Source organism: Podarcis vaucheri (genome assembly GCF_965113315.1).
Source record: "Podarcis vaucheri genome assembly, chromosome: 6".
Classification (NCBI taxonomy): domain Eukaryota; kingdom Metazoa; phylum Chordata; class Lepidosauria; order Squamata; family Lacertidae; genus Podarcis; species Podarcis vaucheri.
This window is the reverse complement of record NC_138764.1, coordinates 39,906,024-39,929,802: the sequence shown is the minus strand read 5'-3', so window position 1 is coordinate 39,929,802 and position 23,779 is coordinate 39,906,024. Positions and strand designations below refer to the sequence as shown.

At 41.0% G+C, this 23,779-nt stretch overlaps 1 protein-coding gene across 2 annotated transcripts; it reads left to right on the top strand.

The window, feature by feature from the left end:
* The first annotated feature begins 117 nt into the window (after positions 1–117).
* GIPC2 (GIPC PDZ domain containing family member 2) lies at positions 118–21,896 on the top strand. 2 transcript variants are annotated; one of them, XM_082227541.1, is made up of 6 exons: positions 118–434; positions 8,538–8,723; positions 11,112–11,292; positions 14,292–14,401; positions 15,303–15,384; positions 19,012–21,896. In XM_082227541.1, the coding sequence occupies exons 1-6, from the start codon at positions 120–122 to the stop codon at positions 19,161–19,163; spliced, it is 1,026 nt and encodes a 341-aa protein (XP_082083667.1). In that variant the 5' UTR covers positions 118–119; the 3' UTR covers positions 19,164–21,896. The 2 variants fall into 2 exon arrangements, with proteins under 2 accessions (XP_082083667.1, XP_082083668.1); XM_082227542.1 differs by lacking the exon at positions 118–434 and adding an exon at positions 581–699.
* Positions 21,897–23,779: the final 1,883 nt, after the last annotated feature.

Sequence of the window (23,779 nt, the reverse complement as noted above, 5' to 3'; positions counted from 1 at the left end):
GAGTCCAGGCAACAGGGCGAGGAAAAAGCAGCAGCAGCAGGTGGTGGTGGTGGTGGCGGCGGCGGTTCTGCATCTCTCCCCCCCCCCCCCTCTGTAGCTGCGTGCAGGCGCGCGGGAAAATGCCTCTGGGGCTGAGGGGCAAGAAGAAAGGCAAGTCCAGGGAGACGTCCACGCTGGTGGAGGGCGAAGCCCCCCTGGCGCGGGGCAGGGGCGACGACGACGACGCCAGCGGCAGCAGCGCCGTCGGCGGGGCTGGCGTCGGGGGAGGCGCAGCCGCCGCCGCCGCCTCCTCCTCGGCGCGCCAGGGCCCCATCCGGCTGGTGTTCCACACGCAGCTGGCGCACGGCAGCCCCACGGGGCGCGTGGAGGGCTTCGCCAGCGTCAGGGAGCTTTACGCCAAGATAGCCGAGGCGTTCCACATCGCCCCCAGCGAGGTACGTGCCCAGAGGGGACGGGGCGGTACCCCCCCCGCCTCCCTCGTGAACGGAAGCCCCCCGCTACGGGGGATTTATTCCAAATCTGGCGCCCCCCTTCGGCAGGGGGACAAAAGCCCCCAAAGCGCTCTCTCTCTCTTTCTCGGGGCACCGGCTCTTTGGTTTGGCTTGGCTGTTCACCTCCGACGCTCTTCCATCACCCCGAGCGTCGTTCATGGCTCCATGTTTGGGGGAAATGTTGGGCTTAGTTGCCAGTCCGCGCGTGGTAAGAATCAGCATCAAGGGGGTGGTGGGTTAGTCCAGAGACAGAGCTTTTTGGGTGGGTGGTGCTGTTTTTTAAGGGATCTTAGCAAGGAAGTGTTTCTGGAAATTGAGATAATGGAGGGTGGGTGGGTGCCTTGCTGCCTATATGAGTAGGCTGTAGTTAAAACGCACTCCTCACATGCTCAGAGGCCCTCTTCCCCACCCATACTTCGCGAGTTTCTAGGCCGCACTTTTCTTTCCTTTTTTCTGCTGACTCCCGAAACAACAAAAAAGTGTCCAGAATTGCCTTTGTGGGCATTTCATCTGCTCTTAATTCTGGGCCACCCCTGTATTTCAAAGCTCCTTAAGGTATTTTTTGGCAAGAGGGACTGAGTAACTGAGTGTGGATCAGCCGATGGTGCTGATCTCTCCTGGTTCAAACAACAGTGAAACATTGATTGATTGATTGATTATTATTAAAAAGATGCCTCAGAGTATAGAGGGAGTGTGTTTTTCTGTGCTCAGCAGTGCTTGGCCCTATGTATCTCCTGGAATCATATATGTAACACCTTGGCTTACATGATGAAAGAAAGTTGAGACTATATAACTGCTCCTGCCACCACAATGCATCCATATGATAACTGAAGTGCAGCTTAGGCTGTTATTAGGAGCCAACACAGAAATCATATTCCCAATACCATTTCACAAACCCACTGCAACTGCATGAGCTATTCTAGTTTACAGAGAAGTTTTTCCGAGTTCAGTGAGACTATCCTGAGGAATATCTGTTTAGGATTGCAGCCTGTATCTCTATTTTTCTGACACGCGGTGGAGCTTTAAGGCCGGGTGAAGAATCCACAAACCTCTAGATCCAGGGGTAGCCAAGATGGTGCCCTCTGGATGTTTTTGTACTACAACTTCATTCAACCACAGCTAGCATGGCCACAGTGCTCCGTGATGATGGGGATTGGCGACCTCGGCTCTAGATCTCGTTGTACTCCCATTGACCCTGACCTTTGGCTACGCTGGCTAGAGCAGATGGGTGTTGGAGCCCAGTGGTATCAGGAGCATCTCTGTTTCTCTACCCTTGCTGTAAGGCAACGAGTAGTGTGGAAAGGTGCATTCTAGACTTCTACATGTGAGTCGGGTGTCACTTTTCTGCTTCAATCACCCCGGTTTTTTAAAAAAAGTTTAATTTTGGAGGAAAGAGATCATGAAAGTGGTAGAAGTGTGGATTTTCTCGCACCCTTTTAGTATAAGCACATGGTGATGTGAGGATTCTGATTCGAACTGGAAGTCAGTACAGAACTGTAGATCGTAACTGCGTATTCATTAAAGGCACAATATATGGGCGCAATGTTATGCTTGTGTCATGAGACTTGGTAGCTTTTTACGGCAAAGTCTTGATCCACTGAACAGTTTGGCTGTCGTTTGCAGTCATTATGGTACCTGAAGCAGAAAAATGTTATTGCCCTGAAAGTAATACTGTAATAATTTTTTTAAAAAACTGTAATAAACTATATAATTAATAATTTGTCCTTTAATGGCACCTGAAGACCTGCCACTTGAGATAGATTGTCTCACTGTGCCTAATGGCTGGGCAGGGGCTCTACAGCTATTGTTCTGAAGAGAATGCATTTAAATCCTTTGATGGCATCTATCAAACCTCTTAGGTTGGTCAGGTTCCTTTGTGGTTTGTATAATTGCTTCTGTAAAGGTTGCTAACCTTAAACCAAAGGCAACATTTTTATTCATTATCCAAGTTGTAATTGTCCTATATGTGTAGCTTTGAGCACCGAAAAAGAAGCAAGCCTGAACACATGTAATTATACTCCTGGCTACATGGATCATTTTACCTTGGCATTGCAGCTTGTCACAATAGTATCTCTTCTTTATTATCATGAAGAACAATAAGGTCTTTGAAAGACAGTGAAGCTTTCCCCGGTGACGAAGAACTGCAAAAGTTATTTCACACCAGACATGGTCTTCAGACTGGCGCACTATCGTACTAGCAGCTTGCAGTACATAGAACTGGGCAACTCTTATTCTTTTTATTCCTGTGCAAATAAATCCTGTAACTAGGAGTTGCTCGGAATTCTGTACCTGGTCATCCATTACTTAGTTTATCTTGAAGTATGATGGTGTTTAACTCTGGCCTTGTTTAAAATTGATGCACTCTATTTAACACGCCTTATGCAAATCAGGGAAAATATGCTAGTGATATGCACTATTGCTTGGGAGTAGGTAATTTTATAAAAAACCTGGAAATGGTAGTAGCTTGTTTGCTTCTTGTATCAGTGCAGTAGAGCTTTGTTCAGAGGATCATGAGAGAGCTGGCTATATGATACAAAAAATAAAAGAAAATTGTACATAAGCATTTCTATTGTAAACTGTCCTGAGATCTTGGAATGAATGAAGGTATGGGAATTTAATAAACATTAATTCTTCTTGAAGCAAGTGCAAAATATACAAATCATTCCATCAGAATGCTGCGTGACACTTGGACATACAATCTCTGTTTACCATCTTTCTTCTAAAACTTGGAACATGCATGGAAGAATTCTAATTCCTAAGCTGGTTTTTGCAAACTATGTGAGGGAAATGTTTAGACTATTTGGCTTTCATCTACTAGGAACTGAGAATTATAATGAAGCGGAATTTGTAACAAATGGTATACAGATGAAATGTCGTATTGTAACATCAATCATACATTTTTTCTGCATTGTGTCCAATTATACTTTTCAGTGTCATTGTCAATGATTGCAACATGGGCTCAAGTATTAGTTCTGTGTTTATGGAACTTCTGAATGGTGCTGACAGCTCAATTTTCAGTAAAATAAACACATTCCTCCTTTTTGAGCATGGAGGATTACAGCAAGCTACATGGTTTAATTAACATAACTCCTTTTAGTGGCTCAGATTTAAAAAAGATTTCTTCTTAGTGTGCTTTGCATCCATTTGTAGATCCATATATCTATGGTGGCTCTGTGCAGTTTTCTTGCACACTTTATTACTGCATTTTTATTTCTAGGCAAAGTACAAATTACTTGATTGCTCCTTGCTGTAGCTCAGAGGGAGCTGACTTTGAGGGGACCTCTCCATTTGCTAGCATGTCACTAACGCTTTATAAAGGTGAGAGTGGACATATTGTGGAAAACAATCTACCTAGTTACTCAGTTCCATTAGATAATTAAGTAGTATTGTTTCCATTCCTCTACACACCAGTCTGTGCCGTCTCCATTTCTTGTTGAACTTATGCCTGTTTCATCTCCCTCTACTGATTATCTGTCTATATTTCATGAGATTTACCGTATTTCTGAATTTATATCAGAAAAGGATTGTGCAACCTGCATTTCATCCTGTGTCCAGTTCAATCAGCAGTTAACATCCGGAGTTTTTTAAGGGCTGAAAGTTATGTACTGCATTGCTAACATTAACACAAAAAGTATAAAAGCAAAGCCCCTTTTTGTGTCAGCAGTGAGTGGTAAATTCTACTATACATTGTGGCAACATGTAACTTGAATGTATTTGGAAATAACTGAAAACAAAGGTGCATTTAAGACTCACACAGGAAACATTCTACTTCAAGTAATGGATGTAGAATTCTCTTGCTCTAGGAATAGTTATTTCAGTGCTGGTTACTGTAAATTATTGAACAGTGAGTTAAACTTGTTGGTGAAGTGAAACTTCGATATAGCTAAAAATAAATCCAGGGCTTTCTTGATGTTATGTCATTCCTTGTGTGGATTTCCCATTGAATCAGTTGTTTTTAAGGACTGTAGATTTATCACCGTATTGCTATGCAATTTGTTCTACGAGTCTATCCCTTGCTATTTCACCCTGATTGGACCTTTCTCCAAACCAGTATCCTCCTTTGGGAGGCTCACTAGGGATAGCAGCAAAGGGAGGAAACAGTGCTGAGCCAGCAGAAATTCTTTTTTGAGGCGTGTGTGTGTGTGTGTGTGTGTGTGTGCGCTCCACTTCCACAACCTTTTCATAAAGCCTGAAAGGAGGGCATAGACGAAACCAGAGGAAGTGGAGTTTGTTTGCTTTCTATTAAGAGAAGTCTGAGCCAAGTCCCCCCAAACCTTTACTAGAATATGAACACTTAAGCTCTGGAATTTCGGCAACAGCATTATTATTTTTTTAAACCAAAAGCAAACAAACTGAGTTTGATATGAAATGAAAAAGAACATTCGGTAAATGTTACAAAATGCTGTAGTATTAAAATGTCTCCTTATAGGGAGCATATAACACCAGTGGTAGCTCAACTCCACTGGCTACCTAATTGCTTCCAAATTCGTCAGTGTTGACGAACTTGGAAGCAAAGAAGTGACTACCTTTTACAGACCTGAATGGCATGGGTTTGGTAGCCTTCTAGAAACATCTTCTCCCATACATTCCCCCTGCCTGCCCCCCCCCGTTCCCTGAGGTATGGGGTAGAGACTCTATTTCCTGCAAAATATTGTTGCATGCCACCTCAGTTTCCGAGCGGTGCAAAATTCCAGGGGTGACAAGACAGTTACCCAGGGTTCATTGTTCCCTTTGGATTGAGGTACAGTGCTGACTGCGGTATCTTTATGATATGTGGTTTGTTTACAAATACATACAATCTGAGCCTACAGTGGAGGGGATCACAGCATTAACACCCCAAGAAGGTGTTTTATTATTTCGGGTTCATTTAGCGCTTTGTTTTTGTACAAATATTCTTCTACAATATTTCACATTTTTTTGTATTGCTATTGAAACATGTAAATCGCCTTGAGAGATTTCTGTTAAGAAAAGTGACCTATATAGATTTTAAATAAATAAAATGTTCATGCTACTATTTTACGTTTTTCTCTTGTGCTTTTTTTGCCAAGTTTATTTGAAACTTGAGTTACTCCTTTAAGAGTTCAGGGGGAAAAACATTTTGTTGTTCTGCCATTACTCTCTTGTATCAATCAATCAATCTTCAATATTACAATCACAGATCAGGCATAAATTACAGTCAAACAAATGCAGTTAACAGTTTAGAGGCCAGCAATAAACTGTTAGGAATTAACAGCACCTCAAGGGACTAAGAAATGGGGGTGCTTTGTTGCACATTCACAGTCACTCTTGAAATGGATTGCTGAGTGCTAGTATGGTTGGTAAAAAAGATTTAACCACCAATTTCCTAACAATGCATGCTGATGCAGAGAATTTTGTCACTTTCTTGTATAAAAATGAATTCTTGCAAAAAAATGCAGAGTGGAATGAATAATCCAAGTTCTAGTTTGGCTGACATTTCTTCCCCAATGGAGGTGGCATAAAATTGGTTCATGAAGAGGCGGCAGTCTGTTTGTGCTGCCCAGTTGCAGTTCTAAATTGAGTTAGATCATCTCATGTTTCTAAATATCACATTTCTTTTCTGTTGCCAGTTATATCTAGACAAAGGTGTGAAACCAGTTATGAGATTATAGCTGTCTGTTGACAAGGTCGAAGTAACAAGAATTTTTTTTTAAAATGGCAAATGCCCTTGATTTTTTTTTAAAGAAAAACAACAGGAATGCAGTGATTTTGTTAATGCGAATCACAAGGCCTAACAATGCTAATATCTGAGGAGCTTGGAAATTGCTATATGGAGGCACTACAATTATTTCCTGAATGTTTTATCAGGGCTGAACCATATTTTTAGTACCGCTTCAGAGTGTTAATTAGCTGAAAGTTTTAGTTGATCTGCAGACTGATTGCAAGTTAAAATTTGTTGAGAATGAAAAAGCACTTTCTAGATGCAAGTCACATAGAAATAATGGGTCTTCTGATTGGCAAACAAACCTAGCAAAAACAAGGCTTATGAGGGCTTTTCTTTTCTGCTTGTATCTAAAGCTAGTGGAAATTTTGTATTTCAGTATGAATTCATAATGGAATAATTAAAAAAGCCCACAGGAAACTCAACCTGAAAATGTTTATTTGAATATTGAATTAACTATTTCTTAATTAACATTTCTTAATCTTCCGCAGTGATTATGGATTTTGAAATTGTTCATGTTTGAAGGCTCTGCTATATTAATTTGACAGGTATATTAGAGAAACTCAAATTAATGAAATGTAAAATAGCAAAGATGGCATTTCCTTCTAACAACTCATGGTAGCTTTTGTTTATTGAATTGCAATTTTGTGCACTTAGGATAAATTTAAGTGTTCTCTCCCCTCACCCCTAATTATTCTCAAAGTCACCTATACTGAACTTTTGGTAATATGCAAATTCATTTTATCTTTAATTGGTTGGGAGACATTCAGATAAACAAATATATCCTGAACCTGGATCTTGTTATAGGGCTCATTATTATTGCAACTTGTTACCTCACCTGGGTTGCTGGGTAGACAGTGGTCTATCTTTCCAGGCTCTGTAAAAGCAAAACACTTTGAATTGGTTAAGGCTGCAATCCTATACACATTTATTTATAGCTTTTATATGCTACCCAACAACAAAAATCTTTTTTAACCTGGGAGTAAACCCTATTGAACTCAATGGGATTTACTTCTGAGTAGAAATGTATAACCAGGACTACTTCTTGCACTTAAGGAAAAAGAAACCATTAGCTGATCTGAAATTATGGGTATTATGTTCAGATGGTTACTATTGAGCCCAGGCTGTACTTGGCTGTGAAACAGCACACAGCATGCATGTAACCAAACTGTAGCAGAGTGTTGACTGTACAGTGCAGTTGTGCTTTAGCATACAGCTGATGTCAGGCTTGTCTGAACATTTGTGTGGGGAAAACCAGTCTGTGCAAAACTTTATTCTTATTTAGATGAATTTTAATATTACTGGTTTCTGGCATTAGAGAAAAAGGAAGTCTCAAGAAAGACCCAGCATTTATGATTTGCTCCAGGAAGTACAAAGTTCAATGCCGGTGAATTGCCCTAGTTGAAGGATTACTTCCATGGGCAGTAACAACTTGTTTTTAAGTTGAACAAATTCATGCAATGTAGCATAACTTTTTAGCAACATCTAAAGACATCTCTGTTGTGTTCCTTTTTTCTTCTTCTACTCAGATCCTCATGCTTATGCCCCTCTTATAGATCCATGGCTTAGGATACCTAAGGAAACACTTCTTTTGCACAACTGTAAAAACAATGTCCCTTCAGTCTTAAATTCTTGAGTTTTTAATGTTACTGTTGCACATCACCCCCAACCTCCAAGTGGTACAAGATTCCAGGCAGTTCCAGGCGGCTTACACAGAGTCTCATAGAAGCTTGGATAAAGAGGGGGTGATAAGTGCTGAAACAGTGTAGGCAAGACACAGTTTTCTTCACTCGTTTCTGCGTCTCCTCAGTCTCTGTAACTTTCACTTTTGAGCACCTTCATGCCAGCTTCTACAAACCGACTCATCTAACTGTAGACTTAAAGACTTAAAAACTTATTAGGCTCCTACCAACCTTCTCAAGTATTGGTTATCTTCCTGCAAGACCCATCTTGCAGTACTTAGGGGAATGTTACTTCCCATTAGATATTTTACGTTTACTTCATACGGCAAATATTTATGTAACCTAATTATTGCAGAGACTTCAGGAGATCATTGTGTGTAAAAGCCACAGCTGCATAATTTCAAAGTTCTGCTTCTATGAAATATGTCCTACAATAATCCATGGGTCAATAATCCATTTTCTCCATGGAAAAGCCTCTGGGATCAACCTACACATAGGCAAAGGGATCACATGCTTCAGACTACAGGAGCACTTTGAAGAGTGTAGAAGCTTTCACAGGGTACAGCAGCTTGCACCACCAGCATTCATGGGTCAGTTTTGTTGGCCATCGTATGATGTCAGTCATGGGTGTATGCCAGGTGTCTCAGATAAAATGCATTTGTTTCCCTCTTTTTTTTCTTGTAGATTATGTTTTGTACTTTGAACACACACAAAATTGATATGGACAAGCTCTTAGGAGTGCAGATTGGTCTCGAAGACTTTATATTTGCTCATGTAAAAGGAGTCAAAAAGGAAGTGGAGGTTTTCAAATCAGAGGAGTCACTTGGGCTTACCATCACTGACAATGGAAATGGATGCGCCTTCATAAAGGTAAGAATAATGCCTTGAGTTGTGAGAGATCTGAGCAGAAATGGAGTTGCAAATTGTTTCAAATACTTCTTTGTGTTTGAAATACTTCTTTGTGTTGGGACGCGGGTGGTGCTGTGGGTAAAAGCCTCAGCGCCTAGGGCTTGCCGATCGAAAGGTCGGCGGTTCAAATCCCCGCGGCGGGGTGTGCTTCCGTTGTTCGGTCCCAGCGCCTGCCAACCTAGCAGTTCGAAAGCACCCCCGGGTGCAAGTAGATAAATAGGGACCGCTTACTGGCGGGAAGGTAAACGGCGTTTCCGTGTGCTGCGCTGGCTCGCCAGATGCAGCTTTGTCAAGCTGGCCACGTGACCCTGAAGTGTCTCCGGACAGCGCTGGCCCCCAGCCTCTTAAGTGAGATGGGCGCACAACCCTAGAGTCTGTCAAGACTGGCCCGTACGGGCAGGGGTACCTTTACCTTTACCTTTTACTTCTTTGTGTTAGCAAGAATGGTGTAGTGTTGGCACTATGGAAGTAAGTTAGCAAACATCCAAAAGCAATAATTTGAATGGGGGTATTGAAGAATTATACTCATTGGATGTTCTCACTTGGAGAGAGGTCTTTTTCATTTATTTCTTCTTTCCCCTTCAGTCCTTGGAAAAAGCTTATCCAGACACCTCTCCTCCCGAACTTCCACTGGGTGTTAGGTCCTTTCACAAACCAAAGGAACCCTTCTGTTCATGGAAGGGCAGCTTTGGATTCAGTTTGTTGTTAGAATACACATAACCCAAACACAGTCAGCAACATTTTATTGACTATTATATGGCTATTGGTAGTGGTAGGCGTGAAGCAGTATGCTGGCTTGTTTAGGGACATGTCATTAGCATACATGTGCACTGGTCAAGAGATGTGTTTTCCAAACTCAGTGCAAAAGTAGATCTGATATTTGGAGAGCCATTACAGGCAACAACTGATTGATGCACGTTCAACTGGTGTACGCACATGCGCACACTGCTGAACCCAGGCATGACCCCCAAAGTCACTAAAAGGATGGAATGGGTTTGAGGCAGAACAGAACATTTACATGGACTCTGCTGACATGCACAGATGTCTAGAGCATAACCTCCATGCAAAACAACAATTGCCTGTATTAGATTTTCCAACTAATGTAAAAAGCCACAGGGAGGGAAAACTAGGTCAGGGCTGTGGCACTAGGGGGAGTGGGATTCAATCTCCCCCACCCCCCATTATGCTTTCTAGTGAAAGCCATCCTTTCAAACACATACAATATATTTTAGTCTACTATGGGTTGGATTCAGCCTTGTGCTTTCCGAATGGAAGTGTCTCATTCATGGAGGAACTGAGGTCCAGTAGAGCAGGCACAGGCAAATTCGGCTCTCCATATGTTTTGGGACTACAACTCCCATGATCCCTAGCTAACAGGACCAGTGGTCGGGGTGATGGGGATTGTAGTCCCAAAACATCTGGAGGGCTGAGTTTGCCTATGCCTGCAGTAGAGGCTGCCTCTGAAGAAAGGAGGGGGGCAGTGATTTTTGCCAATTCTTCCTTCTGCCTGCAGCCTGTTATGCCACCCCCATGCTGTTCCAGAGGGCCCCACAATCCTCTCTACAAGCTTTTTTCGGGGTGGGGGGACCTGCAGGGGGAATGTGGAACTGGTGGAAATTATATTTGCCCCCTTTCCACAGCAGATTGCCCTTGTTAATGGAGTTTTGCCCATGGGTTTGTCTGGATCCAGTGTTATAAGTGTATTGAATCTTGCTAATGATCTAATAACTTACTGGGAGTGATCATCACCTTGTTCCCAGAAACTGCTGGGTGACCAGAAATGTATTTTCCCTAAGAATTAAGTAGCACAATATTATAACTCAACAGTATCATGTACATTTTATAAACATGTACATGGAGTCTGAGTTCTTGATTGCACAGCATGCTTGCCTTCCTTTAGTATTGATTTTGATAAGTATGAAATGCTATTTGTTGCATGTCTAGCCTGAGTTACATTGTCTGCACTGAAGGTACAGTATCCAGCAATCTGCCTGTGCAAGCACTGTTCCATGCTTACAAATTATTTATTTTTGTTAACAAATTTTATATGAAACTTTATTGTAAAAAAAAGGCACAAAACTAACCTATTTCAAAAGTGGTAGGGTTATAAGCAGCAAATCAATTCAATTGAACAATAAGATTTTAAATTATATGGGTATCCTAGTTTGGGTAACTGGGCTCTTTGTATCCTTTTACAGTGCTTCCTTGTTTACTCCCTCTAGCTCAAAAGGTGAGCTTTGTGGTTTGTATTTTGTGTGTGTCATACTATGCACATCATAGCCCTTTTGGCCCAGGCTGTTTGTTTACTGCATTCACCGCAACTAACAATAATGCCTTTTTATCCAACAGAGAATTAAAGCAGGCAGTCTTATTGACCAAATAAAACTGGTATGTGTTGGTGATCACATAGAATCTATAAATGGAAAAAGCGTAGTGGGCTATCGCCATTATGAAGTTGCTAAGAATTTAAAGGACTTGGAGAAGGGTCAGACATTTACGCTAAAATTGATAGAGCCTATGAAATCATTTGGTGAGTGACATGTATCCGCCATAAATTATACCTGTAGTTTCCTTTTGTATTTGATTCCAAATTGGGTAAAACTTGGCCTGTTTGATTAGTCAGAGGAAGCTTAAGCAATTAGAAGAGTGAGACATAAAACGAACATTGTCTTATTAAGCTAATTGCAGCCACCAGTCATATATGATTCTCCGCTTGGGGTTTCATAAACTTGCTTTTACCTCTGTGTGTGGGATTGTAACAACAGGGGAAGCCTAAATGCAGCTTGCGGGGGTGTGTGTGTGTATTTTTTTGGCAATTAACTCTTCCTTCCCTAGCTTTAAGTCTCCCACCAAAATCACCCCCCCATGCCACAGTTAGGCATGAAAGAAGCCTTCTGCTGTTCCAGGTGTAATTCAGCAGGGAAACAGACTGAGCATGGGACCCAGACCTTTGTGTTTGTGTTCTGGGTGCTGTGTAGCAGGCTCAAGCTATGGGGATGTAAGCAAGAAGGCTGGACACTGAACTGCCAGTGAACTGGGATGAGTTGAAATAAATGGCTTTATTACTAGATCTTGTAGGGAAACAGTCCTTTTAAAATAGTATTTTTATATTCTAATTACTGATTCTATGATTCTCACAGATAACTATTTTAAAACCCGCTTTTACTGTGTTTTAACTTTTCAAAACCTGCATTAAATGCTACATTTATTCTTGCTTTAAGATTGTTCTGATGCCTTGATTTTCACCCCATGCCCAATTGCCTTACCATACTGCCTGGTACAGTAGTCTGCTGGGTCAGTAAGGAAGTCACAGAGGATAAAGGGCTGTTTGGGTAGAAGCAGCCAGGAAAATGAAATACTTCCACTTGGTGGCAGCAGCAAAAGACCACAGGAGGGAGCTAAGATAGTAGGTCGGCTCATCTCTTCTTTCCCTCTCACATTGACAGTAATTATTGGGTAGGTTGATGCAGAAGAAGCTAGTCCTTCAGATGCCATGGATCCAGACTGTTTAGGACTTTATAGGGCAAAAGCAGCACTTTGTCCTGTATGTAGAAACCAGCTGCAACTACATTATAGCACAATTGTACTGATAATGGTTCGAACACAAGACTCATTTGTCTGAAAGTGTGATGTCAAACAAAGCATGGTGGACCCTGTGCTGATCCTGATTTCATTTTTTAAAAATCCATTCAATTAGCTGCTAATCTTCTATGCTGATGTGGCTACCTTCTTCAGATAGATGACCAAACAAATCCTAGGGTCTCTGAATGATCTGAGGCAGTTTTCAGGAGTGATGCCCAGTGATAATATTTTCTTTCTGCTGGCAAGTCATATTACAGCCTTTGGAAAAGAGTAATAAGTAATTTCTGAAGCTTGATTTTGTAAAATAAAAGAGGGGTAGGGAATAGAGAGAGGGCCTGACTTTTTTTTTTTTTGGAAAGGGAGAGGGCTTCCCTCCTTTTTAAAATAACATTTAAAATTTTATTTGCTTAAATATGTTAGAAACCTACCTGAGTGGGACAGGGTGGGATAACAATGTAAATACAGTGGTACCTCGGGTTACATACGCTTCAGGTTACATACGCTTCAGGTTACAGACTCCGCTAACCCGGGAATAGTGCTTCAGGTTAAGAACTTTGCTTCAGGATAAGAACAGAAATCATGCTCCGGCGGCATGGAAACAGCAGGAGGCCCCATTAGCTAAAGTGGTGCTTCAGGTTAAGAACAGTTTCAGGTTAAGAACGGACCTCCGTAACAAATTAAGTACTTAACCCGAGGTACCACTGTATTGTTGTTAGCCCTATGACACTGTTGTGGGGGACTTTTGGACGGCTGAAACATCATTGTTATCATTAATTTGCCTGCCCTTCAAGGCTGATTACAACAATTAAAACACAATGTGAAAAACAGTTTAACACAACTTAGAATCATAAAACATAAGGTGGGCCCTCAAAATATGTATTCCAAGTGCCAAAAGCCAGGGTAAAGAGTTGTAAAGGAGGTAAACATATACTGCAGTTGTTCTTGGCACATTTATTCTGTGTCTGCCCTTCAGTCCACAGGTATGTAGTCCATTTGAGTTATGAGGAATTTCATTCCTAACTTTTAACGGGATGTAGTGTTGCCCTCTCTCTCCAGAGAAGGTAATACAGAGCATTTGATTGCAGAACACCTGCCTACCTCATTTTATTATTAGCTGCCCTAGTATAATTCCAGAAAGTTCCCAAATTCAGTGGTATCTCAGGTGATTGAATTTGGTGTTAGTGGAAGGAAAGGAAAGGTATAAAATAATCAGCAGAGCTGTTGTGCATCCTAGCGGACACTTGGTGTCAGAATACATACATTTAAAAAGAGGCATTTAAAACTGTTACTGCTGGTAATATCTGCAATAGCATTGTAAGAACATATTTATTTCACAAAAATTGTCTACTGCTTCATTGTAATAAAACCTCAAAGCGTTTACAGAAAGAATAAAACAATAAAATTATCTGTACTAAACAGTTAAAAACAACGGCTCAAAATAATAATAAAGATTATCAATAATAAACTAAAAGCAAAGTTAAAGCGCATGTCAATATTCTATCATTCTGAATAGGCTTGCCAAAACACATGAAATATTTCTGAAAAATAATTTACATAATGTTTTGAAAGTATTTTGCAGATAAACACTCAGTCGCTTAGAGTAAGGCTCTAGGTAGTACTAAATTGTTAGTAAAGAAACTTTTTCTAAAAACAACAAGCAGTCTTTGCTGGATCTTGTCTATTTACTAAGTTTTTCCAGCTTTTGCTGTATAGATAGTTAGTCTTTCTGCCAGAGCTCTTAAGTAAGTGTTGTTTGAAACATTGACGTTTCCCAGCAGTTTAACAGCCCTGCAGAATCCACTTTAGATGTTTGTGTTGATTGATTGCCAATCTCCATCACATTGCAGAATGCGACCCAAATTTTGACTTGCCATTTTATAATCTAAAAGAACAACTATTATTTTTGGATCGCAATTCCAAATTGCCTAATTAATATGTCTGCTACAGAAATGATTGAACCACGGTCGAAAGGTGGAGGTTTTGCAGAGGGAAAAATCTCCCGAGGGAGAGAGACTCTTCGACTGAGATCCAAAGGCCCTGCAACAGTGGAAGAAATGGTGAGCTCCAACATCAAAACTTAAGTAGCCACAGTTGTTGAACAGATTATAACAATAACAAAACACTGGGGTTTCTGTTTTACTTCTTAAACGTTACATAAGGGAAAATCCTAGGAATTTAAATGAGAGTTACTTCCTGCCAAGACCCAATTGTGGCATTCCTTCATTATACTAAAATAAAAAAATTCCTTCCAGTAGCACCTTAAAGACCAACTAAGTTAGTTCTTGGTATGAGCTTTCGTGTGCATGCACACTTCTTCAGATACAGGTATCTGAAGAAGTGTGCATGCACACGAAAGCTCATACCAAGAACTAACTTAGTTGGTCTTTAAGGTGCTACTGGAAGGAATTTTTTTATTTTGACTATGGCAGACCAACACGGCTACCTATCTACTTCATTATACTAGTACAACAACTGCAGGTTCTCCTCCTTTTCTTCTTTTATTGGAAAGTGCTATTGCTTAAAAAACACCCTGATTGTGTGGTATTGTTTTTTGAAAGCAGGTTATATACCTTTCAGCTGTCCCAATTTTTCTGATTTGTGTTAGACTACAGCTGCGCAAACTACCAAAAGTCTACCTTAGTTTAATTGAAACGTCTTTCTAAGACAATCCCACTCCTGCCCCACCCCAGACAAATTCCCCTCCTTCCTTCCTTACCTCTAATCGGTGGTGTTGGGATGAGCTGGAGAGGTGAGCACTGAGAACAGGGAAGTTTTTCTTCCTTCTCCACCACTCTCTGTCATCCGGGTATCTGGGCAACTGTGTTTTACAATAATCCAGGGGACCATAGCGGATGTAGTTCTCTTGCTTCTGCAGAAGAAGAAGGAGGGAAGGGGTGGGAAAACCCCTCCTTTGGTCCAATCACCGCTTCTCACCTTTGTGTCTTTGTTTTGTCAAAGCCTTCAGATGTTGAAGAAAAAGCTACTAAGAAGGTTGATGATCTTCTTGAAATGTACATGGGAATAAGAGACCTCGAACTAGGTAAGGGTGTTTATGGAACTGCGAGTAAAGTAGTATCCCTTGCACAAGCCTACACAAACTTACACGGCACTAAGCCCAGGTGGGGCTTACTTCCGATATGACATGTATGAGATTGTGCCGCATCCTACATTTTGTTTGCAGTTTTCAGAGTGTGAGGGGTTCTAATATGGGTCCAGATTTCCGGTTTGTTTAAATTTTGCATTGCATTGTAACAAGCATTTTAACATATTAGCCGTATTCAGGCATTTCAAATGCAGCCTAGAGCAGCACTTGGGTAGCAGAGGCTATGTACGAGTGCACAGGCTTCACCCTCCCATCCTCGCCAACGTTGTCTTCTGTGTTTTCCAAAGCTACTCTATGAAGTGGGGAATCCTCCTCAGCATGTGGAGGCTCCGATGCGTTTTGGAACTCTGATTTTCCAGATGTATGCCTCCCCTGTGTACGGAGGATGGCTTCCCCGATGCAAGCAGTCGCCCTGGAAAATGGGAAGGGCGATAGTGAACAAGACAAGAGGTTGATGCTCATGTGCAAACTCTGCTCCTCACATGCTGTTGTAAGCCATATTCAGAATGACCTGGATATAGAGCTATTATGTTCCCAGAGCCACTGCCGTGGTAGGCTAGGAATCCAATTAATTGACCACATTAACATATGACTCTCCAGTCTCTCTGCTCGCAACACAGTTTCCGACATAACGTATAAATGACTGCTTTAATGCACAGATCCTGTTGCAAAAGAGATGTGTGGGGTTGAAACCCGCATGCTGCATGTATGTGCTGCGTAAGATCCCAAATATACATCTTTATCTGATGATGATGATAATATATTATTATTATTTTATTTTATTTATCACACTGAAAACAATGATATACATGCCTGCTCAGAAGTAAATCCTGCTGAGCTCAGTTGGGCTTTCTCTGAGGTAAATGGGTAGAGGATTGCAGACTGAATGTGTATTCCATCTCTCCCAAACAATGAATTGGTGTTGCTGGAGGTAAAGGACCCCTGACAGTTAAGTCTCGTCGTGGACGACTCTGGGGTTGCGGCTCTCATCTTGCTTTACTGGCCGAGGGAGCTGACGTTTGTCCGCAGACAGTTTTTCCGGGTCATGTGACCTTCCCATCAGAGCAGTACCTATTTATCTACTCTCACTTTGATGTGCTTTCGAGCTGCTAGGTTGGCAGGAGCTGGGACCGAGCAACGGGAGCTCACCCCCTCGAACCGCGACCTTCCGATTGGCAAGCCCTAGGCTCAGTGTTTAGACCACAGCACCACCTGCTGTACCGATAATGTAGATGATGAATATATGCAATCATAACTAATAATTTTTTTTTGGGGGGGTGCATTGCATATTCCACACACTGTTCCACATGCATTAGGAGCAGGGCCAAGGTTTCAAAACGGGGTTGTTGCTTTTTGTCGCAATCAAAGCATACACCGGATGTCAATGTATATTGTGTGTGGAGCTGCTGTATCATCTCTGCGTATCTGAGAGCGCAAAGTAAGGCAACGAAATGAGCGCATCTTGTTGTGTCTAATGGTTCTTATGTCAATGTTCTGTTTATATATAACAATTAGCTATCACAAATCTGTTAAATGCCAGTTAATTTCATACCATGGTGGCATCCAGTGGTGACTGACAGAAGAGACAGTCTCAGTGGAACTGGGATGGATGGTTTTTTTGCCAATTCCTCTTCTCCCCTTCACCACCAAACCTGCTTTCGAGGACCCCTCCCGACTCACTAGAACAGATTTAGATGTGGGGGGCAGAGGGCACTACCATGGGGAGTGCCAAAAATGGACTACCTCCCCATTCAGCTGATGAATTTCCCCCCGTTAGCAGGATTCCTTTCACCGCTGGATACAAGCCCATGACGGCAGATATGATCAATCACTCAGCGAAATGAAAAGTGAAAAGTGGATTTGTTCCAATAACACCGATTACTGTTCAGTTAGGAATTTCATTTGTATTACTCATGCTAAATTAGCCTAATCGCTAGGACTGTGAAATGCACTCAGTAGGGAAAAGATTAACGCTGCCCCATCCTCACTGCGCTCATTTCAGAAAAGGAGTTTACTCTTAGGTAACATAGGCTTTTAATGTCCACTAAATGCTGATTCCTGCAAAGTCATTTGAGGCATAGAAGTTTACAATATAGCTGAGTGAGAACTCTTTGCTATTTGAGTGACATGCAGATCAATTACAAATTAAAAAAGGCACATATCTTTTGATATTACACTAGATACTCAGTGGCTGCAAATGTTTAAAACATGTGGCATCTTCTTTTGAACTGTGAACCTACTGGCTCAACAGGAGGGAAATTTAAGAGTTACCCAAATTACCAAAACAATTCCAAAGTCAGCCAGGATCTAAAGGTGACATGTGTACTTTTCTGAAAATAGACTTTAACACTGTAATTAATAATTAAAAAAAAATTGGTAAAAGGTGCCTGTTTGGGGCACGTTTTGCATGTAACTTCCTTGCATGTAACTCCAGGCACACTCTGCTTGGAAGTAAATCCCACTGAAACCCATGGGATTATAGTTAAAGTACTTAGGACTGTGCTATAAGCAAATGCAACTTAGCTTGCACTTGGGATTTCTCGTGAAAAAATGCAGACGGCAACTCTATAACTAGATCAGAAGAACTGGTGATGTTTGACACTGTAATGATGAATCTGTTGCATGGGTTTGGGCCCACAGATGGAGTTTGTGGGTTTTTTTTTTTTTTTTAAAAAAATTACCTTAACTTTATGGAAGGTTTTCTAAGAGGGCCTTGGATCTCTTGAAAGTCTCTCTCTTTGATGTTCACACACCTAGGTTACTTCTATGAGCAGAGGTTTTTCCTTAAGAACCAGCTCCTGCTCTCATCAAATGCACCCATGATCCTGTAAATGTGTGTAGAATTGCACTTGAAACATCACAATATTTGTACAGTACTAGAAAATATATATTTTAAAAATATAAATGTTAACATGTAAAAACTTGTAACATTATACAATATAGCAGTTCTTTGCAGTGAGCACTAGGGGTCAGTACATGATCACTGAATGCCAGCAAACTTTTGATGCTATATAAATGTGATGCTCAAAATATATAAGTGTAACTAGAAAAACCTCTTAATAAAACAATTTAGTGGTGGTCACTAGAACTGTGGGCTTTTTGGGGTTAAAATCTGAGCTGAACTCTAATGTTTTCGTTCTGACAAACGTAATACAGTATGTTTGACTCAAATGCAGTGGTTTCTAAGATTGCTTTCTAGTGATACTTCAATACTAGACATATTACCTTAACCTTTTTAATTCACCGCACAGTTCATTCTCTTGCACACATTGATTTGGATCCAGAGACCCGCAAGTAGAAGAAGATAACGTTTTAATGAGGTTCCACCAACTTTTTTGCCAGTGCTCGTGAAAGACCTTTTCTGGTGCAGCTCCAGTCCAGGGTTGGGTTACAGTGCCAGGAGCATAAGGAAGTTACAGGTGTGAGCAATAAAAAAAAGGCTTTAAAAGAGCTAGAGCAGAATTTGTGTAGCAGCCGGTAATCTATATGTAACCACCCTATTTTTTATTTGTGTCTCTGAAAAATGCAGTAGGTAACTAACTGCTCCTCCTTTTTTCCTTTTAGCTGCAACGATGGTAGAAGCTGGGAAAGGCAAGAACAACCCAGATGAGTTCGCCATTGCCCTCGATGAAGCTTTAGGAGACTTTGCATTTCCAGATGAGTTTGTCTTTGATGTGTGGGGAGCCATTGGTGACGCAATGCAAGGACGGCTTTAATGAGCATCAGAAAACTTTGTCGGAGCACAGTATCAGCTTGTGTAAAGCATATATCTATCGACATGGCATGGAATACGGAAAGCATCTGAATGTTCAGAAATCTGGATGAAGTAAGCTGTTATTTGATGCCGATACAAATTCCTTTAAAATAAAGTTGAGTTCAAGACTGTACTCATGAAGCTTTAGGCTCATATGCTTAATCTGAAATACTTTGCAAAGCAGTTTTCTCTGCATATTTACTTATATAAATGAATATGGCTAGTGGTTAAAGAAGAGGGCAGGTTGGCTATCCCATGAAAATGGAGTGTGTCTGAAGTCATGGTGCCAGTACCTGATGAACCTGAGCAAAATTAAGTTGGGAAAAAAATACACCTTGTGTCCATTATTCTTTCCCAATTACTGCAGTGGGTACAATGCTGCATTTCCAGCATTTTCTTCCCCGAAACAGTACTTTGAGACTGTAAGGGGAGAGGAAAGGCCATCATTGGTGGAGTGTATGTTTTGCACTTCGTAAGCCCTTGGGACTTAATTGGGATTTTGGGAAAGCTGGGAATGTCTGAGACACTGACAACTGCTACTGGTACTGAGATATATGGACTATTAGTCTGACTCAGGATAAGACAACTTCATATTTATGCTACTGTATAAGCAAGCAAATGAATTCTTTCACCATGTTTTATGGTGGTGTTATTATGGATACGAGTCTCAGAACTTTGGCACTTTCACAAATGATTTTTAAAGCAGTTTTGGCATTTCCCACTTCTGTAAATCAAATGGAAAAAACAACAACTATGGGTGGAATGTACTTCTCGTTTTACAATGCCTTCTAGATTCCCTTTCTGTATCAATGCCATTTGAAGTGACACATCCCAAATTAAAGTTCAGTTTTAGTGTCACTTAGGAGAAAGAAATATTTTTTCCATTTGTTAGTCCTGTGGATGAGTGGGCTCAGATGAATGTATTAGTACAAAATGCTCTGGGAACAGTGCGGAAACCCCCCCGGCCTTAAATTTGAATCTTTTTTTTTTGTTCTTGCGTATTAGAAAAGTAAAGAAAACCTTATGGTTTTGGGAAGCTTCACAAATGTTTTGAGGCTTTACTAGTGAAGGGTATCAAAGTGACATATCTAAGCCAGGTGTGGTATGCTCTACCATAGAGTTCCACAAAACAACCTGTTTTTTGCTATGCCCATTTATTTTGGACAAGTCGGATACAGGGGAGGTTCCTAGGAAATGGGTGGGACTGCTCTGTAGGTGATTTTGATTATTTGAGTTGCACTGTTGCATGGAAGATATGTTGGTTGCTTTAAAAAAGCAGAATTAATTTGTAACTATTTATTCATGTGATGATGTTGCAACAATGGTGTAAATATCCTTAAGATTAACCTTTGATTTTTTATTATATATGTATATGTAGTTTTTGTAAATCTTGGAATATTGAGGAATTGCTAATGTGCCAATGACTGTAAAAGAAAGAAGATGAGAGAAATGAGAGCAATGATACAAGATGCTGAGCTTTAATTAGAACGCATCTCTTTGAGTCTCCAGAAACCTTTGAGCAGCACACATCTCTTATTTGGCAAAATGAAATATTGCTAATCCTGAGCATTTAAAGAAAAGGCTGTTTACTAATAAAGGATGTTTAGTCACATAAGAGATGAATCTTGCAAATAAAACTTTGCTACTAGTGAACAAGCTTCTTGGAATGATGGAAAGAGATTGGGAGTAGAAAACTCCCCCCCCCCCAAGCTGTTAAGGTGGTTGTCTTATGCCAGAAGCTTAACCTGTCTTTGACACCACAGAAATGAAACAGAAGTGCGAAGCCAGTAAACTGAGACTCTGGGTCTCCCAGGTGCGGGGGGCTTAATATTGCAAATGGGTGTTTGGCAGCAGGTTTAAAAAAATTATTATTATTGGATATCCTTCAAATGGATGAATCCAAATTAATAGAAAAAATGGGCTGGCATTTGATGCTGACAAAGTTGTGTGGACACTCCAAAAAAACTTGGATAGATGAATAGCAAATTCCCATGAAGGCAGAGACTCTAAGAATGAAAATACTGAAATGATTTGAACAAGATGCTTTTTATCACAACAGTGCCTAGAACAGGGAAGGACAACTGATTTAATGTTATACAGAGATTTATCTGTGTGATTTATGCGAGAAATCAAACAATTGGAGGAGGGTCCACAGCCTGGAGATGAAGTCCACTTGAATACATTATAAAAACTGTTAAAAGTCACTACAAAGCTATAGTCCTATAGATTTGACACTAAGGGAAGGCGAATATGCTTTTGCTTAAAACATGATTGGAATTAAAGTTGGTAGGACTTCTTTTTGAAAGTCTGCTTATATGGATGAGTCCTGCCAACTTCAGTTCCAGCCTCTCCTGCCCCCTCCTCTCTCTCATAATATGCTGAGTTTGTTATGCAGTGTGTCACTTTAAGTTCACATAATTCTGTTAATTACTTTTGTTTCGTGTGTTTTGTGTTCCATAAAGTTGGGCTGTGCTTTTTATTGTTTTCTGCCCTTCAGGTTGAGTTCTAAGCAGTCCAGGAGGATGACTGGAGCCAATAATTAAAATTTGTTCAACAAACAGTAACTTCATATGAGCCAAATGTCTCACTTGAGCAAAACTGAAAACAGTTTCAACTTAACTTGTGCAAATGCTGTATCTTTGCAATGTTCTTTTGTATTTGGATGCTAAATAAACAAACCATATTTTCTAAATCACTTCCGAGGTTTGCCTTTTATGATCTGAGGTGTACATTTGCAAGAATCCTAGGTCAGAAAGAGAGATAAATGAGCAGAATTACACGGAGAGTCACTGGCACACAAACCCCCTGCTCTATGACTGCATTTTGAAATAGTTACTGTGCCACTGACTGTATGTTGTTAACTTCCAACCCATCATTGCAGGAATCTAGAGAGGCCAGAGGGCAAAAAATGCTTAAAATGGCAGTAGCAATCAGTTACTAGAGAATACCAAGCCTTATGAATACCAAGTTTTCGGACGCTCCTGTTAGGCTTCCAACCACTTGGGGGAACCAGCACTGTGTCTTCAAATGCACTATGGATTGTGTGAGTCTTACCGACATGACACTTTCACTTGCGACTATGTTTTATGCAGAAGTGTAACTTCACCAGAAGTCTACAGTTATAGTGGTCAGGTTGCTGGAGAGGAGCAGGCAGACATTTTAATTCTGGTGGCCAGTAGGAAAGTTCTGTAGCATTCTCTGCCACAGAAGTGTACTAAATTTGTAATAAGCTGCCAGTAACTTTTGGAGTGCCTCTTTCAAAATAGCACCAAACTCACACATGTCCTCTTCACATGCTCCCCTATGAACTCCACCATCCTGCGAAGCAGAAGGTACAACAGGGGAGGACTTCTTGTGCCTCAGTGGAGGAGGAAGTCATAGTCAGAGCTCGCTGGCTGCTAGAAACAATGGCTGTTTACTAAACCTACCTAAAATATGTAAACTCCACCCTGCTCTGCCCCAGGCCTTTGCCACTTCAAGTATTACTGTGTGAACCTATCTGTCAGGCTCCCATCCCAAAACACAGCACCAGTGACTCTTTCTTGCAAGTATTAATTCAGGCTAATAGCACTACAGGCTCAGCAGCAGCCCCACTCCCAATATGTTATTCAAATTGACACCCTTGAAAACGAACAATTTTTGTTGTTGTTCTCTCTCTTTCTGTGGTGTGCTCATTTATATGTTACAGACTATAAAACTCTTTATTTATTTTTGCTTCTCACCCACCTCCCTTTCCCTGGTTGGGAAAAATAGTGTTTATTCATTCTAGTCTGCTCTGGAATTGGATCCCATTGGCATGAACGTGTACATGCATCCTGCCTTCAGTTACTGCTCTCTGTCTCTCAGTATTTTCTAATTTACGTCGATCCACATTTCTTTGTTTTAATGTAATCCTTAGAAGTCTGAGGTCCTTACAGTTGTTTTTTTTATTGCCCTAGACTCTTATTGCCTGTCAGCTGCAGTTTCCTATTGTCAGCAAGTGACATCACTTTATTGGTGCTGTTTGCGTCTTCTGGGTCACGGAGATGAAGAAAGCAGGATTGTAATCTGACCTTCATTATGTCTGTCTGTGGCTCAGAACTTTGAATGCTTCAGCTTTCAAAATGGTTCACTCCAGAGAAGAGGTTACCAGCTTGTCTCTGTCTCTCTTAGGCCGTAACAAATAAATTTTAATGCAGTGTCAGGATTACAGTGGTACCTCGGGTTAAGTACTTAATTCGTTCTGGAGGTCCGTTCTTAAATTGAAACTGTTCTTAACCTGAAGCACCACTTTAGCTAATGGGGCCTCCCACTGCTGCAGCGCCACCAGAGCACAATTTCTGTTCTCATCCTGAAGCAAAGTTCTTAACCTGAAGCACTATTTCTGGGTTACCAGAGTCTGTAACCTGAAGCGTATGTAACCCAAGGTACCACTGTAGGTCCTTTTGCAGTGCATTTCTAATCTCAACTATCATTAAATTTGAATATGTCAAAGGAGTTTCAGACTAACTAAAAGTGAGGGGATAATAAGCAATATTTAGTTGCCTAGTACAGATCACATGTTACCTTTTTCACTTTGTCTGGTGTTGAGTGCAAACC

Coding starts and splice junctions, on each gene's coding strand:
- GIPC2 (XM_082227541.1), top strand. CDS start 120: ATGCCTCTGGGGCTGAGGGGCAAGAAGAAAGGCAAGTCCAGGGAGACG. Junction 11,293..14,291: donor AGAGCCTATGAAATCATTTG/GTGAGTGACATG, acceptor TGTCTGCTACAG/AAATGATTGAACCACGGTCG. Junction 14,402..15,302: donor CTGCAACAGTGGAAGAAATG/GTGAGCTCCAAC, acceptor GTTTTGTCAAAG/CCTTCAGATGTTGAAGAAAA.